At 41.4% G+C, this 18,871-nt stretch overlaps 1 protein-coding gene across 4 annotated transcripts in view; it reads right to left on the bottom strand.

Moving 5' to 3' along the window:
* The window catches only part of GALNT18 (polypeptide N-acetylgalactosaminyltransferase 18), a 236,587-nt gene that overhangs the window by 56,742 nt on the left and 160,974 nt on the right, over window positions 1-18,871 (bottom strand). For all 4 annotated transcript variants that reach the window (XM_066187213.1, XM_066187212.1, XM_066187215.1 and 1 more), the window contains exons 5-7: window positions 17,754-17,937; window positions 16,603-16,800; window positions 13,722-13,836 (exon numbers count right to left, since the gene is read on the bottom strand). In XM_066187213.1, the coding sequence (XP_066043310.1) occupies window positions 13,722-13,836; window positions 16,603-16,800; window positions 17,754-17,937 (497 nt within the window). The remainder of the gene's footprint in view (window positions 1-13,721; window positions 13,837-16,602; window positions 16,801-17,753; window positions 17,938-18,871) is intronic.

The raw sequence follows: 18,871 nt of genomic DNA, 5'->3' as shown, positions 1-18,871 counted from the left end.
CAGAAGCTCAAGCTAGGCAGCTTGTCAGAACAGGGAAACCAAGCCAACCGGCTTCTTCAGACCGCTGAAGTTGCAGGTTCTATCAAGATGAGGAATAAAAATGCACCTTACACTTCACTTTGAACATGGTTGAGAAAGGACCATGAAAGGACTTCCTTGTGAGGAGAGATGAAGACCGAGACTGCCTAATGAAATCTGTTGTGTGAACAATTTCATCAGAAACTACTCTTATAGTAGGTTTGTTTTATGTAGGTTACTCTACCTGCTCAAAGAGATTTCAGTTTTGCCCACTACCACTACTGAGCTAGAGTACACACCATTAGTCATAATTATTGCTTTCATTTCTCATTTCCTCTCTCTGCTCTCAGCGAAAGAGAAAACCACTTTGGCAAACTTAGGAGTCAGTGAACTACATGAGTTATTTTACACAGCAGCTCTTTTCCTGTGTATCTTGTATTATGTAAGCTTCCTAACAAGATCAAGGCAGCCCATTCATAACGGTTGAGTGGATGCTGCTCAGGTGAAAGCCCAGATGTACCCAAACTGTTTGATCCTGCTGAACAAGTACCTGGGTGTCCCAGAGGCAGGTGTACTCACTGAGAAGTGACAAGGTTTGCCTTACGATACTGCCAGCACAGATTCCTGAGGCTTGGTACCTCATACTAAGAGAGCAAAAAATGAGAGCAAGGGTGCTCCTTCCTTGTACAGTCATCCAGGGGATCATATTCCGGTCTCCCTCCTGGTGGCCAGGGATGTAGGCTGGCAGAACATTCTGTTCTGGAGCTGATCTCAGGCCCCTCGGATCTGTCCACCCTATAGGCATATGCTCTACTAAGGAGGCACTTTGTTCAGTCATTCATTTTATATATTTAGACATCTGGCTTGAACACAGCATTTAGGCATTTGGCAGCTCCTGAGACCAGAAAATGTGGCATGAATTCAGAATGTTTACAAAGCTTTTTCTGAACTGGTGCCTAATTGCATTCAGCATATGCTGGGAGAAGAGACAGAGTCCTGGTTTGCAGAGCTCTGTGGAAAGGGAGCTAACCCATGAACCTGCTGTACAGTCAAAAAGGGAGCTGAAAAGACTTCAGCACATCCCTGTGTCCAGAACTTGGAAGACCATGAGGGCAAATAAAAAAAGCCGTTATCAAAATCAGGGTAAAACTGAGATGGCCATAAATATTAAAAAATAAATACGGTATTGATCGGGCACAAGAATAAATAATCTGGAAACAGCATTTGTGTCCTGTCTTTCTAAATATCATAATAAGTGGGCAATCTGGTTTAATGATCTAACAAAAATAATAGTTTGTCAAACAATTATAAATGGTCCAGCTACATCTCCTAATAAAGATTAAATGTGAAGTACCACAAGGCTGTGCTCACAGAACGCCTCCTTTCAGTCCAAGTCATTTCTCAGTACAGCGTGGACATCCAGCTATAAATTGTTTCAGAGTTACTCACTGTACACTGCCTAAATTAGTATCATAAAAGACAAGGAAGATGTAGAGATGGCCATGACTTAGCCCAGGACAGGGCAGTTCACAATACACATGCACTGTGTGCTCTGCCCAGCCTCTGCTCATTCCAACCAGGGACGGCCTCGAGCCAAGGCCTGCAAGTGAACACCAAATCTTCTAGGTCTCAATGCCATCTTGAAAACAAGTCGAGCCAAAAAAATTCACAGTCTGCAATAAGCTGAATTTCCAAGCAAATTTCTAGGAACTGAAATTCTGAAGAGCAGAGTCATTCTATAATTTTAGCATGGATTCATGATTCAGTTATCAGGAAACTATGATTTGATTTAGAATGAAGTAAGATGTTTTCAAAAAACAACCTGAGGTGACCAAGTCTTTAACAGAGTTTGCAAATAAGAATTACCCACTACCTGAATAAGCACAAAATAATCAATTCCAGTGGCCACTCCTTTCTTCCAGACACTGTCAGTCTTTGTTCTATTTTCAAAGACTAATTGATTTCTATCAATTAATTACCTATCAATGCAGAACTGCTAAGTCGCATTAAACTGTTTCAAAACCATATTATTTCCAAGCAAAAATCTCCTAAAATCCACAAAAACTAGCTGCAGCACTCAACAAGGAGCGTGGCCTTAGATACAGGCTATGAAACCTTGCCAAGTGGAAGCAGAGGCAACGCTTTCAAGAGGCAAAAAGTACAATCCTGACATGCTCAGCTAGTCACATCTGGGCCAAGCCAATGTCTCTTCTCCCTCCCAGTGTCCTTTGCCAGTGGGATTACAGTCCGGCAAGAAATCTCTTTTATCCAAAGGTTTCGTTGCATTTAGGGAATGGTAAGTTGTTTAAAAAACCGAAAAGAAATGTAGGTAGCAAGCATTAAAGTGGGACTTTCAAACGACATGAAGCTCTCCTGGAATCTCATGGAAGTCTGGAATCCCAGCTCCCTAAAATATGCAAAATTTCCAGCAGAGGAATGAAGGGCTTTGCTATTTATAAACTAAACACCACCCTGAACCGCATGTATGAATACTGAACAATAAACATAATTCCTTGCTACAAAAAGCATCAGGGGTTGGGTTTTTTTAATTTCTCCCTGATTACAGGTTAAATAATGGAATTTCTTGCAATTCCTTTCCCTTCTAGACCAACTGTCCACTTGAATCTGACCACTCCTACCTCCCCTCATCTCTTTCACTCAGGTACATTAATCCCGGGTGCTCTAACCATGGTGTTGGAGCTATTGTGGATAGCTGGATGGTTTGCCAAGAGAAAAAACTTGAGATGGTATAAATCTCACATCAGAAGTGCACAGGAAAGAGTAATTAATTACTCTGAATAAATACCTTTCAGTAAGATAAAATTTATAGGGTTTTTTTTAATCATTATTTTAATACAAAGAAATATACTTTCTCAGACTCTACTCAGAGGCAAGTTGAGAAGCTGGCCTGTTCTTCATCTAATAAAATTCCTGTAGACAAGAAGGAATAGCAATTGAGGGGTTAGTGCCTCGCAGCTTCACGCATTTCCCCTGTGGATTTTGCAGCTATTTTTTTTTTGTTGTCATTAGCAAACTCTATACATCTTTAACCACACTGAATAGCACCCTTCTAGTTTTCCAGCACTGCTATTTTGTGTGACAGCTATAAATACATACAAAAGTTAAAAATCAGTAGAGCTTTTTTAAATTATCACCCATGGCTTTAGCAAGAAGTCTAAAGATAAAAGAGCTTCAAAGCCTTTTTTTTCAACCCCATGGAATGGTTTGAAGTAAAATGTTATATCTCTGAGCATACTGTGGCTGCAATCAGTAATACTTAAAGACTAACCTGCTTGTACAAATTGCAAGGAAAAAAACTGGATTAATTTCCTAAACCACGGCTGAAGGGAAATTCAGCAACTTTTCCTGTTGCCCATGAAAATAATTTACCTATGATAGGCAAGCGGTGGAAATTACCAGCAATAATCTCAATTTCCTGCCAAATCTCAAAATATACATATGCGGTTGTAAAAAAACAACACATGCTTTCATCACTGTGACACAATAAATAGTAATTTGCATGTCATGCTGTAAAAGCATCAATTGCCAAACTGTACCAACAGGTCTCAGACTTTGCCTTAGAAAGTTTTGAAGTGTGAGGGGTCTACGTGTCTTTGGGAGCACTTTCCATGGTTGCTGGATTCTCAACAAAGAAAAAGGTTTTCTTTGCTCTGGAGGAATTTCTTGAGGTTCTGGTCCTGCTGGTTTACTTTGCACAAACAGTCTTTCAGGAAAAGATCACAGCAACTGGAGTTGCCCTTCCAAAGAGCTCTGAGCCCACTTCAGTGCGTTTTCAACGCTCCCCTCCGAGACAGCCTGAGAAAAGGGCTCTTTATTTTTGAATTTCCTGAGGAGGCTCCTGTATTTGGTACAGCCCCAAGAAGGGCTTAGAGGGATTCCTCTTCTTGAAAGGGTTCCTTGTTCCTTCACCACTACCAAAAAGTAGTAAAATTCCTCAAAAAAATTCAAGGTCCAAAGGGACAGTAGCAGTGCCAAGGCAAACACTTACAGAGCTGACAGACTAAAATCAGCATACCCCATGACCTTAACTAAGCAAATCAAAGGAGAGATGACAGGAGCATTAAATGAATGCAGAGAATCTCCTGGCGGTGCGAGGGGGGAAAGGAGGGGAAATTCCCTTCTAAATCTTCAGTTGTTTCAGCTCACGTGGACAATGTGTCCAAGCTCCAAGCACTTCACACTGTTAATTTACTGAATGCTTATTTGCACGTTGTTATAACTGTGGCCCTAAATCTGGGAGAATTTCTGTTCACCAAGGTTAAAGTAGTGTAATTTTAAGTTGCTCTCCTGGCTCTCCACACTGGGAGAGCAACTTAAAACCATGGAGAGGACACAGATGGCAGCACAACAGCTCAGCTGTGACTCCCCCTGTTGAAGGGGTACAGGACCTGAGCATGGGGCAGTCCAGGGGGATGGCACTGGTGAGGCAGCTACAGGAGCAGGAACACATAAAGCAGCTTCTTGAAGCAATCTGCCAAGTCCTGAAACCCCTGTCACCCCTCACTCACTCCCACCAGGCAGCCCACAGCACTCGCACTTCCTTACAAATACCCAAACCAATCCGGTTACGAGTTTTTTAAAGCAAATTCCATTCCCACCTGGAAAATCCCTTTGACTACATCATTTAGTAAATCCTGCTCAATTCCATTTAAATGTATTTGAATTTGAATATTTAATCAAAACAACCCCAACTCTAAAGCAAATCCCTCTCTCGAATATTTAATTTGTACTTCATTATAAAATGATATAACACTTTTTTATTAGAAGTTTCTTTTTATCTCTTTAATCACTGAGTGTTCTTTTTATGTTATAGAACCTTAATCTAATAAAAAAAATAAACCCTACAAGTCACTGAGCAGTTTATTAGCATGTACTGCATTCATTAAATTTACACAGATCGTGCAGTTTCTCCAAGAGCTGATGTGACCTTGTTTGATACCATCACTTCATTTGGACTGCAAACAAAAACCTTTTAATATTTAAGTGATTTCTCAAAAAGCTGAAGTAGTTTCTAGCTTCTCTGAAGGTTGCAAATTACAAAATTAGAAGTACTCATTAAAGATGCCCTGAAGTTAACAAAACATAGTCAGTGTAAATTAATTACTACTGTGGATACAAACTAATGAGTTACCAGTATCTTTGAAATATATTTTTGGGAATAATTTATTGTGAAAAGTACTTGTGAATCACGTCAGCCTTTGTCATTACCATTAATTGTTCACTGATAACCAGTAATGAGCTTGATGTTTTACAGACAAGTATGAATATGCTGTTTTCATTCAATGCCATAATCATTTTATATCTGCATTTTTATTTTGGTAACTTGGCAGGTGACTGCAGAAAGGACAGAGTTGTCAGACACAAAGGTGACTGAAATCAATGTTCCTATTTCTGGTTGCTATCAGTGGGTTTTCAATCACACCCTGGAAGTTTTTGCATTGTCGTGCTCATTTGTCGAGTATCTGTCTCTTGTTGAGCTAGAAATTATACTCACTGGATTAAATATGCTAATATTTATTTAGGTCATATCTCCACTGAATTCCGATAACCTTCACTAAATATTTCTGATCATCACACAATCCTGTCATACTTTCAGGTAAACTTATTGATTTATACGTAAGAACAGCCTTTTTTCATAACCAAGCTGATATTTCAATGTGAAACTGTAATTAACCTACAAAAACACACCCCCACAATCTAAAAGGCCTTTTAAAAGGAAAATAAAAGACTTTAACATAACTCGAGCCGCTCTTCATTTTTAAAATGTAAATTATCCCTTAAATCTAACTTTTGAAGTCATCATTAATTGCCTCACAGGCCTCATTTTACATTAATTGTGCCTTCATAAAACACTCTCATTGAAAACCTAATACATGCAAAGATTCTTCCCAAATTAAATTGTCATTACTTTTCTTCCTCTTTTAGCTAATTGCTTCATTATGTACGTTTTAAATTGCTTTGTTCCACAGGGATTAATTTTACATGTATCTTCATGAGCTGTGAAACTTTTACGGTGTACTGTTAAACTCCACATGGTGTGCTGCTGGTTTAAACTGCAGGAACCATTCTCCACCTGTGTCACTCGGAGATAACACACGCCAGGGGTCTCTGAAGGCTTGTGGCTCTATTCTCATCCAAACGTGTCTATCCCATTGCCAGGCACAGCAAACAACCCACACGTCAATGACTGCACTGCCACGTTGAAGTTAGGGACAGGAAGTTAAAACACATCACTTTTTGTCTTGAAAAGAACAAAAGCAGGAGGCTGAAGAACAGGATCACCACTGGTTAAGTATTCATGGAGCAATGTACTGTGCTGGCCATCTTTTATGGTTTTACCTTTCTCTCCCTCACCACAGGTAAACTTGGCTCGATCAGTCTCGATTATCTTGCACTGTGCCTAAACACTTGGTCATAGAATACAACATGCTGAGTTGGGTGGCACCCACAAGGATCATCAAAGCCCAATTCCTGGCCCTGCACAGGACACCACAAGAGTCACACCATGTGCCTGAGAGCACTGTCCAAACACTTCCTGAGCTCTGTCAGGCTTGGTGCTGTGAGCACTGCCCTGGGGAGCCTGTTCCAGTGCCCAGCCACCCTCTGTGAAGAATCTTTTCCTCATGTGCAACCTAATCCTTCCCTGACTCAGCTTCAGGCCATTCCCTTGGGTCCTGTCACTGTCACCAGAGAGCAGAGATCAGTGCCTGCCCCTCCTCTTCCCCTCATGAGGAAGTGGTAACTGCAGTGAGGTCTCCTCCAGGCTGAGCAGACCCAGTGCTCTCAGCCCCTCTTCTCACGGCTTCTCCTCCAGGCCCTTCATCATCTTCACTCCTTTGGACGCTCTCCAGCAGTTTAATGTCTCTTTTGTATTGTAACATCCAAAACTGCCCCAGCACTGGAGGTGAGGCCGCCCCAGCCCAGAGCAGAGGGGACAATCCCCTCCCTTGCCCAGCTGTGATGCTGTGCCTGATGCTCCCCAGGACAGAGATGTCCCTCCTGGCTGCCAGGGCACTGCTGATTCATATTCAGCTTGCCATCAACCAACACCCCCAGGTCCCTTTCCACAGGGCTGCAGCCCAAGTTCTACCAGTATAATTAAAGACTGAAGCAAGAACTCCTGAAAATTTCCGTGTTCACCCAGGCTGGTCTTTTGCCTCACTCACTTGACTTACAGTACACGGTGCTGTCACACACCTAAAGGTATCTGGCCTTCACACCTGTGACCTGAACATGCTGGATCCATCCTAGGGAACCCATCTCAGTCATCTACTCACTTCTGTTCCACCACAACAACCCCTTGCTCTCCCACACTGGTCTTCCTCTAATCTTTGCTAGATTAGTAAATCAATCTTGCAATATTAAGATCACCGAATGAAATTAAATTCTAGAGATAAGCCACAAATACAGAATCTTCCCAGCTTAGGCATGAAGATTTGGAGTACCAGAAGGTACAATGGCAATGACATTATGCCATGACTTGAAAGTGCAGGAAGGCATTAAACATGAGGCTAATAATGTACTAATTAATTTGCATCTCACCTGAGCCCATTGATTTGTAAGCGTATATTGAGTCAAACTGTTTTACTTCTTCCCACACTACTATAAATAACAATTTCCTCTCATAAAACATCAAGATATCTGTATTACTTCCCAGTTGGTAATGTGCAACCACACATGCACAGTTGGTGAAAAAACCTTTGTGAGCAATCTCCAAGTGCCTCCTCATCCTTCCTTTTAGGTTATAGAGATGCCTTGCGTTAGCTGCTGGTGTAATACTTTCCATTCCTGTGGGAGCAGCTGATAAAATGTTCTCTCCCCAGAAACAGCAAAACCACAAAACTGATTCCTTGGTAATGTATAATTACACATGCCGTAGCTGCAGGTTACCTGCTGAGGCATTCATGGGCAGAACAGGGGGAAAAACAATTATTTCAATGTAGGAGTGACTGAAACCAGAATAAGCCAAAAAAGCCAGTTCCTGGTAATGTCATGACTGGCAGAATTTGGAGACATGACAATTCCTTATTTTATTCTCAAGAGAGCCTTTCTTTTTTAACCTGTTGGAATTACAACCCTGTAAATAGAGAATTTTGGTCTGTGTCATCTTGGGATTCAGATTGTTCACACAGTGAGGTACTTTGCAAAACAAAACTAACCTCAGGAATAATCCTGTGCGCACTGAAAAGCCACTGCAGGTTACACAGGGTGCTAGGCAAGTGCTTATGCCTGCACTGCTAAGGAATTATTTTTGTCTCGGTGAGAGTGTGGGCTATGAAAAGCAGAGGCTACATCTTGTAAGAAGTACCATTTGGCCAATCTTTACAATCTTTTTTTCTTTCAGGCTTCAATCTAGAAATAGTCCCCTCTTAATTCAAAAAATGGATAAAAGCAAAAGAAACTGCTCTCCATTGAAAGTTTAAATGCAAACTTAAAGGGAAATAATTATCTGAAAAAGCAGTATTTAAAAGTTATCGCGGAGTAACAACTAAGGATATTTCCATTTTCAGACTTCTCAGCCCTTTACCTTTACACATCACCAACCTTGTGCTGTTGAGCAGCACTTGTGATCACGTACTAAGGATGTTTTCTTTTCAGCAGATCATTCCCTAGTGGCAACAGATATTGGCCTTCTTACTGAAAACAAGCTAAAAGCATGCCTTTAAGACTACAACAAGTGATGATAGCTGCAAGTGCAAGAATGGGAAACGTCTTGATTCATTTTCCTGAGGCATATTCAGGGAAGATCTACATTGCTCAGTGGAGTGCCATGAAGGGAGGCCCAGCAGCAAGGACAGAAAAGGGACACCAGGCACACATGACGCATCCCACTGCTCCCTCTCCATGCAAACAGCTCCACAACACAGCAGCTTGCTGAAAAACCCCCTCACCTCCTTGGTTCATTCCCAGACATTTCTACCTCTTGGCACGCCAGCCTTTCCATCTGCCTAGCAAAACAGTCTGTGAGGCAGCACGATGTAAACCACAAACTGCTTAACGTTAGAATTAACCCTGCATTTAAAAGAAAATAAAAGTTTACTGAAGCAGAGGTGTACAGAGGCAGCAGGTGTGGGGCAGACCATGGTGCTGGCAGAGCCAAAGCACTGGTGAGCTGCTGCAGGAGTGAGAACAAGACCACGGCAAGGAGAAAATGTAACCCGGTGTAGCCCACGTGCTGTGAAACTGCACTCAAGCTTGAACACTGCTGGTGCAGTTTAACATTGTTCTCATCCTAAACCCAAAACACAGCACTGCACCAGCTACTAGGAACAAAATTATCTCCACCCCAGCCATGCCCAGGACAACTGTGCAAAGGCTTTCCTTAATAGAATCAGATATCTATTTACAGGTAATATAGTCACAGAATCATGTAATTCATCGCCTGTGTTAAGAAGACTGACAGGTAAAATTGCTGGAAACTTCCAGGGAAAGAGGAAAAAGGGCAAAATGTTTCCAGATAAATACGGTGATTTGGGGGCAAGTGTAAATATATTCAATATTGCTTGTGATTTACAAGAAGAACACTGCCCCAGGGGCAATATTATAAGAAAGATCTCAGGTGAGAAACAATGAGGATACACAGACACAGCGGACTGGAAATGGCTGGAACATGTGAGCAGCCATCAGTATCTATGCACCAAATGGGAGAGACTGACTTGACTAACAGGCAATGAAAAATCATGATCCCAGAAGTACCTGGTGGGGGGACGTTAAAGAAAAAAACATAATAGGTAAGACCCAAAAACACATTCAAAAACCCCAAACAAGCAGCAAGACAAGACCCACCCCAAAACAAACAAATAATGGAAGTCACTTGTGGAATTTAAAAAGCAATAGATCAGAGAGAGGCATGGCAGACTTCACATCTGCTTGCTTTGTCACAGAGGGACTCCAATGTATGGAAAATACCCCACTGAACACTGGGACTGTTTTCGGCTCAAATAACAAAATTCTCCATCTCTATTCATTAACTGCATTCCTCCAGCTCTCCACCAACAGAAGGAGCATCAGCTTCACAAAAGGTCTGCAGACAAACCCCCAGACTAGCAAGAAATGAACCAATTAATTACACTGCAGCAATATACAGTACAAAAGTAGTGTGCCATACTAAGTCTAACTCTAAATGCAATTTTCCTCCTGGGTCAGCTGATGTAAAGTCCTGATACACCATTTACTGGGAGCAAGACCCAATCCTTTTCCCTTAAAGAGCTTTTACTTTCTAATAAAATTTTTTCTTACCCACTTAACAGGGCCATTAAATCCTTGTGAACATGAATTCATCTGCAAGCACAAAGACTTTGTGACAGACAGAATTACTCTAAGTTTAAAGCCTGGCCTTGCATTTCCTTGATTCTAATGATGCCTTAGTCTGGAACCTGGGGCAAATCACTGAATATTTGTTAAGGCGTCCCTAGAAGCAGCAGAAATAACTTCTTGTAACAGATACTTGAGAGCCTTATCAAGCATATAGGCTGCTTTAAAAGACAAAAGGATTTTGCTACAGGGTTGCTTTTGATAGGAAATCTTCTTCTGACTTCAGCAGGAATTGGAAGAGGCCTCCAGTTGATTGCAGAGGATTTGTAGGGTCTTCCATGGCCACAAGAACTGCTTGTGCAGGCACAACCCAGAAACTGAGTCCAAATGACACCGAGAAACACCGGCCTTACATTCTTTTTCCACTTTAATGCAGTTACCAACACAGTTCCTGCTTGGTCCCATGGATAAGAATGTGACTCCAATTTGCCCTCCAAATGCAATCTTGGTAATTTAAAAGCACATTTAAGTCCATTCAATTGGGAATGATTGAACATAAACCAAAAAGAAGCACCTAACCTGAATTTACAAATATGATGCTGCTTCACGGTAAATGAATCTTTTAAAAATCCCAGTTAAAGTGATTGAACTGCTCGAAGAGGATTCTATCACGTCTTGCATCAACCAGCCTGCCTTTTTTGTATTATGGGGCAAATAAATAGCTTTGCAAGAAAATGGTTGCTCGAGGAGTAAATAAAGTGTTTCTTCTAAGAATCAAATGCGTTCGTGTTTTGAACTCATCTGTCAGCTTCTAGCCCAAGGCAAAAGATCTCTATTAATATTTATTTAATAAAGTATGTCTAGCATTTTACAAATGCTGTTACAAAGCCACAGACAAGGGTAGAAATCTTAGAAGTTAAAACAGTATTCCGAATCGGAGACGGACAGAGCTGAGTAGTGAAACAAATTCTTCAGAATCAAGAGAATAATCCTCCAAGGTCCTGTTTTCTGTGGCTTGTTACGGTTCACCAACAATGGATACTTCAAATACAGTTTCCAATAGTTGGGGATTTTCTTGCACTCATATAATACAAATATAACAACAAATAACCAGATATTTGTGCAGATGATGGGGTGACAAAAATAACTCCTGGGTGAGGATAATGGGAAAAGTCTCCATTTCCTTAGGGTCTAATTCCTCACAGTAGTTTTACATCCTCTGAAACAAAATCAGAAACATAAGGACACGGGACCACATTCTACTCACCATGTTTAAGGTAAACAGGTAGCTCAAATGATCCTAACACCTGCTGCTATTTCTGCAGTCAAAAATAAACTCTCCAGTTCTTCTAGATGTTTGCTCTTACAAGCTTGTGCATAGAATTCCCCAAGCAGACCATTTTGGACAGACAGTGTCTGCTTGTCTGTTATCCTGAATGATAATGCTTATCACGCAGCAGAATACTAGAAAAATCTAGATACTTCTTAGAAAAAAAAAAAGGAAAACAGCAATGAAAGATGAGGCACAGTGAGCAATACGTAGCCATAGACTGTAGAGCAGCATTTTAAAATGGAAACATTATTTATTGCACTCATATTGTAATTATAATGTAGGTTTTTGTAGAACAATGACTATTTTGATTTAGTGATTCATCATTGGCCCCACAGTTGAAAGCAACACAAGTAATCTAGAGATGTCCCAGTGCCCAGCCACCCTCTGGGTGAAAAAACTTTCCCTGATCTCCAGCCTAAACCTCCTGTGACACAACTTCAGGCCATTCTCTCGGGTCCTGTCACTGGTCACCAGAGAGCAGAGATCAGTGCCTGCACTTCCATCTCCCCTCATGAGGATGATGAAGACCACAATGAGGTCTCCCCTCGCTGAGTCTCATCCTTGTATGATCTCGGACACGCTGAGGATTGTGAGAAGAGCTGGTAATAAACCGCTGAAAAATCGGTTTATTACAGCTCTGTAATTTGTTTTCATATAGCCAGGAACACAGATCCAAGCCAGCATAAAGTCAGATAAGGCAGCATAAGTTATGCTGCCTCGTACACCACTATGTGTTACAGATGAAAGTATTTTATGTAGGTCAGGCACTGCTTCCCTGGAGACAGACAGAAAGCCATAAGGAAATCAGAGCAGTGTCAGGCCAGATTCCAGTGATCCAGCCTGCTCCGAAACTTCAATTATGCAGAGATTGTGTCTCTCTGGTCTTGTCTATCAACATACCAACAACCAGCTCCTCCACGGCTAAGTATTGTGGACCAGACAGGGCACATCTCATGATGCAAACTGAGAGAAAACTCCTTGCACTCAGGAGGAAACAATAGGTTTTTGTCAGTTGTTAAAAGAACAGAAAAATCAAAGTGACGTTAGTTTCCAACTCATCGCAACACTGAGCTGCAAAGTAAGTTTTTGGGAACAGAAGGCAGCTCTCTGGCCGTCATAGTGAGAAGAATGGTGTTATTAAAAGAAGCAGTCTTGCATTTCTCTCTTCCTTTCCTTAAAGAAGTGCTCTAGTGTAGCTGGAACGGGGTCTGTGTTTCACTTGGGCTGAAACCACTCTATCTCTGACAGGCAGAAGAAAAAGAATTGCAAGAAACCAGAAGTAAAACTGAGTAATTTTTGTTATATCTTGCTGTCTCAGGAGATAATTCTATATTCTTACACTAAGTTCCTTTTTTTTCTTTTCCTATTGTACAACAGTATGCTTTTATTCTGGCAACTAAAAGGCTCCAAACACAACGTTAACTTCCCCTTACATTTCATAGCGGGGTTCAGACTTCAGCTTCATAACACACCACACAATTTTTCGTTACCGTTATCTACCTAAGAATTCCGCTCTTATCAAAAACCTGAGAGATTCTCAAAGAGAACAGAAAGGTATCTAGCTGCGAAGAGATACAAAAAGAAGTACACAAATCACACACAAATGCTGCATTATAGCAAACAGGTGAAGAGTGTACAGTGGGAAAAGAAAATATATGCACCTATGCACTTTATGAATATCTTAATTCCCTTCCCTCTGGAAATCACTTTGCTCCACAGTGATTTTCTTAGTTTAAATAAACCAACTAATCTAGAAAGGTTTTTCCCATCGTGCCTGTGAGAAACTATTCTCCTTACTGAGTCTGGGATCACATGGAATCAGGCAGTTTTAGGTGTCAATTCCACAAAATTCTAGCACTGCTGAAAGAGCAATCCTAAATTCTGTACTTCTACCCTTGTACAAGATTAGGTTCTGTAAAGACAGCTTTTTCTCTTTTTTCCCCTCTCTCTCCCCAAATAAATTTACACATCTGAGAGCTGTGGATCTCCTTTTCCTTCCATCATCCATGTTCTGGATTGCTTTTCCCTCCTGCAATAAGGAGCAAGCTGTAATTTAAATGTAAGCCCCCCAGTACTGGCTAATTATTTTCCTTACCCTGATTCCGAGCTCCACATTCTCTCCTCCGTATACTTCCATGCCTTCATCCAGTAATCCAATCTCTTGGAAATATTCTCTGTCTACTATGAAGCATCCAATCAAGGCAGGACTTCTGGAAGAATAAACCAGCAGCAACCAGAATTAGCAGATAAATTATGAAGATTTTTATTATTCAGACACAGACTGTATTCACCATTGCTAAGTAAAATGGTGCAGCATAACGGATTCTTAAGAAAGTTTTTGTCAAAGAGTTTTATTGAGCCTTGCCTTCTAACATTCGTAATTCTAAAGTGGAGGGAACATCACTGAAGGAAATTAGAGTCAAATTATTGGACATAAATATTCACCAGAGCAGTCAGGATTTCAGTGCTAAAAGAGAGAGGCCCAGGAGCCCCAGTTTTGTTTCTGAGGCGCCAGCCAGTGTAGTCTCTGTCCTTGAAAAATCCTCAAGTCTCTTGTCTGTGAAAGTTGCAAATGATACCCACTGATGCCCCGTCCTGTGTGTTTAGCCAGAGGCCGGGTTCAGCCAGAGCTAAAAAAATTGTGTCTGTAAGCTTACGTAAAAAAAGGTATTATTTCTTGAATAGGACCATTCAGATCAGGTTTTTTTATACAGAATCAAGAAAAGTCTGCCTTCACCAGCTTGGTGTAACATTAGCCCATTGTCCTGAGCCAGATTTAAACACATCACATTGCTTTACTGGATCTGTGAGCTCTGTTTATGACATGATCTGAACCAACTGAATTTTACTTTACAGAACCGATTTTAATCAGGTAAGAGTCCAGCCACAAAGGGTACAATTTTACCTTTATGAGATGCAGTGGAGAAGGATACAGAGTCATTTAGACTTTTCATTTTTCTCCTACCCTATAATCCAGGACTGCAAGAAATAAATATGTCTTTTCAGATTATTATGCTGGTATCAGGCACTCTAGTAACGAAAGGATATTGATTAGCGGTACAGGGGAAATCACTCTGCTTTTATTGAGGACACTCAAGCTACAGCTAGTGGACTTTCAAACAGACCATAAGCTCTCTTAATCACAAATTGTACACTTCTACAGAAATCTACACATCAATGCCTCTAAGCGCAATAGTACCCACTTTGTAACAATGAAAAACTGTTTCTGATGTATTGATTAATGAAGAAAATGACAGTTAACATCAAAATACAAGATACAAAAGTTATGCTTCTTTTTTGATAAGGTACTTTTGCTTTTGCTGTTGTTTTTAGGTGCATCTCAGAGCACCTGCTTCCCTTTGCTGTAATTCTAAAAGCGTAACGGAGGCGCGATAGAAACCATCCATCCATACACATGGCTTTGTTTGTCGGTGTGTTTGTTTTAATCATCCAACACACACATGCAGCATATTGCACTGAATTAAAAATACGTGCCAGGGGAAGGGTTAGGGAACAAACCTGAAATTCATAAGGGACACTCACTCCCCAGTCCTCATCTAGAACAGATTTTGGGGGTAAAATGGAAAAGTACATTTTCTCATTACTCTGTGTTTCAACACTTTTAATTTTAACAATCATAATAATTATGCTATATAATTCATCACTGGATCATAGAATGCCTTGGGCTGGAAGGGACTTTAAAGATCATCTCATTTCAAATGCCGGCCACAAGCAGATACATCTTCAAATAGATCAGGTTGCTCAGAGCCCCATTCAGCCTGGCCTTGAACACTTCCACGGATGGGACATCCACAACTTCCCTGGGTAACCTGTTCCAGTGTCTCGCCATCCTCATGTAAAGAATTTCATCCTAATATCTAACATAACCCAGTTCTCTGTCAGTTTAAAGCCATTCTCTCTTGTCCTATCACTACCTACTTTTGTACCCTCACCAGCTTTCTTGGAACCACCCTTTAGGTACTGGAAGGTGCTGTAAATCTCCCTGGAGCCTTTTCTTCGCCAGGCTGAACAACCCCAACTCTCTCAACCTGTCCTCACAGGAACGTTTTTATAGCGTTAACAGAGTTCATTAACAGCAATAATTATTTCTAACGATGTGGAAATTAACACCCTTTTTTACATTTGTCTGTGCCGAACCTTTTATCTCCTTCTTTCCAATTCTAGGTCCTGTTCATGGGTCAGTGCAGTGTTAAACTGGCAGAACCTGAGAAAAGCGCCTGCCTGTAAAGGCTGAGCTACTCAATGAAAAAGAGCTGCCATTGAGTGTGCTATTTGAGGTTCTGCTTTTCAGGTGGTGAAGACAGTGTTCACACTTTCTTTCTGCAGGGAGCTAGTGCACAGGCACCAATGGCCTCCTTGGATTGAATGTGTACCTACAAGAAAGCCCTGCAATCTCAACAGAGCTGCAGAGTGGGTTCAGAGGCTACTACTCCCCTCCCTGAGACAAGGGCATTGTTCTGTACCAGTCTAACAACACTCTGGATGTGATAAGACAGTCGAGCCCCAGATTGCCCCAAAGCAAGGACCCGATACAGCCTTTGCTCACAGTGTCAGTGACCAAACATTAACTCCTAGGACTCAGCACAGCTGTATACCTATGGAAAGATATTACAAAGAATACAGTTGTCAGATCAGCTCTGCTTATATAATGTAACTGCAAAGAAAATTCCATTTCTGGCCTGTGAGCACTAAATTAGCAGGCAAGACATTTGGAGAAAGCAGTGCTGCTGAGCAGCCCTGCCTACCATTCGACTTCAGCAGGAAACCTATTTAAAAAGATCTACTGAAAACAAGAGTTTTCTTGATGACTGTGTAGGCATCGAGGACAAAGCTGAAGAGGACAACTCTGACATTTAAGTGTTTGAACTTTACAGTCAGTAAAACCTGAGCCCACTTGCCCCATGCCATGTCAAGGAGAGCATTTCCAGTGACACTGTAATTTAGGCCACTGTTACCTGATTGGAGCTGTTGTGTTCTCCAGTTTCCACCAGGACTTAGGAGGGTTCAGATACCGGCACCACAGCTCCCAGTCAAACCCCTGTGCTGAGAGGGGATACTCCTCTATTTCAAAATTATCATACTTAATGTTATCAAATGATGGAGAAATTACTCTCTTTCTGTTTTCTTTTATCCTGGTGAGCACTGGTTCGGCCCTAAAAAAAAAAAAAAAAAAAAGAAAAGAAAAGAAAAAAAAGAAAAAAAAAGAAATACAGTGTTAAGATTGCACCAATACAAACACAGCACTGATGGAAATCATAGAATAGTTTGCTTTGGAAGGAGACTTTAAAGACTATTTAGTCCACCACCAAATAAACAATACAGCAGCTTATGCCGTATTTTTCAGAAAGAGCAAAGTCCAAAGCTGTTACCCATTCAGAGCTCTCCCTGCTTTGAGATGGAGTTCTGACAGTGCAGGATTTGCCCCAAAATAACACACTGCAACATTTTCTCTAGGATGCCCTGTGGTTAACCTTGATTTGAGCTGGTGGATGGAAGAAATGAGTATCTGCATATCATAGAGCGTTTATACCCTTGCTACCCAGTAACGATAACTTCGGGCTCTCAACATTATCAAGGACATCAGGATCAGAGTTAATAATAGATCTATCCTAGGGACAGAAGCTCCTGCCTCTTTACCATCATTTTTACTTAAGGAGCAAGGGACATATTAAACCCAGACTGAACAAGTTGAAGTACATTATTTTAGTTATGTTTTACTTTTGCAGAGTGGCCAAAATAAAACCTCTTTGTCTACACTGCAGAAGATTAAAAAAAAAAAGATATTTTTAATGCAAAGAAGATACATTCGCCCTCGTGGACAAAGGACTACATTATTGGAGGAGATTTTTGATGTGCAGTTTTCCAATATGATTTAAATACACTGTAATTAGATCAGCAGATAACTCAAACCATAAAAATGGATCTTGATCATATTACACAGCACAAACGAATTTTTCCAGCTTGTGCCCTTGATTATGTCTGAACCTTCATTAGAAAGCTCAGAATTCTAACTCACCCTCTAAATGCAAGAGGAATGGCAGTCAGTAACTTAACACCAGTGCTTGGAAAAGGTCCCTGGGTCAGAGAAACAGAAGGAGACACATACCAACCCACGTTGAACTCCACGTGGGCATCGAAGAGAGCGACGACCGGTGCTGTGGCCACTCTCCAGCCGCTGACACGGGACCGGATCAGCCCCTCCTGCTTGCTGTGCCGGACCACCTTGATGAAACCAGGCTTGTGGGCATTCACTTCATCAACATACTTCTGCAGCTTCTCCTTGAGCTCCTCTGCAGAAGGGAAAAGAGTTAGGTGTTGGCCCGACAAGATCCAAAAATCTGTTCTTTCAGCGAAACAGGAGTAGCCTTCACACAGTACTCAGAATTCTCAAATGGTCAGTCTAAAAGGAGGCAGACAAAAAGGAAAAGGACCATGTCTTGGGCTGCAATGCAGGATGTAATCAGGGGTGTGTATTCTACTATCATCTGCTGAAACTGGGTGGGGAGGTGTCAATGGGCCAGCTGTTAAAACCAGGTGGGGCGGTGCTCTTCATCTCTTCCACCACCCATCCTCCCTCCGGGAGATATCTGCTGTTAACGGGCCATCGAGGCTCACTGCATAACTGATACAATTCCATCATCCCATGGGGAGATGCTCCACCCAGGGGGAGGAGCCAAGCATGTCTACCCGGATAAAAACTGAGATTCAGAACACCAGGACCGCCTGTTTCCACTGGAATCCCAGAGGAAGACAGGACCCATCTCACCACCACTGGACCTTCAGAGGAAAACTGCACCCTTCTGCAGGATCATCCCTGCTCCAAGAGAACCACATCTGTCACTCCAGGAGGACTTGATTGGACTGCTCCCAACACCCTGACCAACAGGGTATCGGGTGGTATTCTGACTCTGTCAGTGTTTTCTTTTTGTTGTTTTGGTTTTTTGTACTACTACATTTTTATTCTTTTAATATTCTTAGTAAAGAACTGTTATTTCTATTCCCATATCTTCGACTGAAAGCCCCTTAATTTCAAAATATAATAGTTTGGAGAGACGGGGTTTACATTCTCCATTCCAAGGGAAGCTCCGGCTTTCCCGGGCAGACACCTGTCTGCCTAAACCAAGACAGACCATGAATTATATAGCAATAAAAAAAAAAAAAATTCAGATACAACTCTTTAGCCGACATGACTGCCATCAGAATCCTGGCACTCTAACAATAACA

This window comes from Chamaea fasciata, unplaced genomic scaffold (genome assembly GCF_029207755.1).
Source record: "Chamaea fasciata isolate MVZ Bird 193981 ecotype frontalis unplaced genomic scaffold, bChaFas1.0.hap1 SCAF_7, whole genome shotgun sequence".
Lineage (NCBI taxonomy): Eukaryota > Metazoa > Chordata > Aves > Passeriformes > Sylviidae > Chamaea > Chamaea fasciata.
This window is presented reverse-complemented; position numbering and strand designations above follow the sequence as displayed.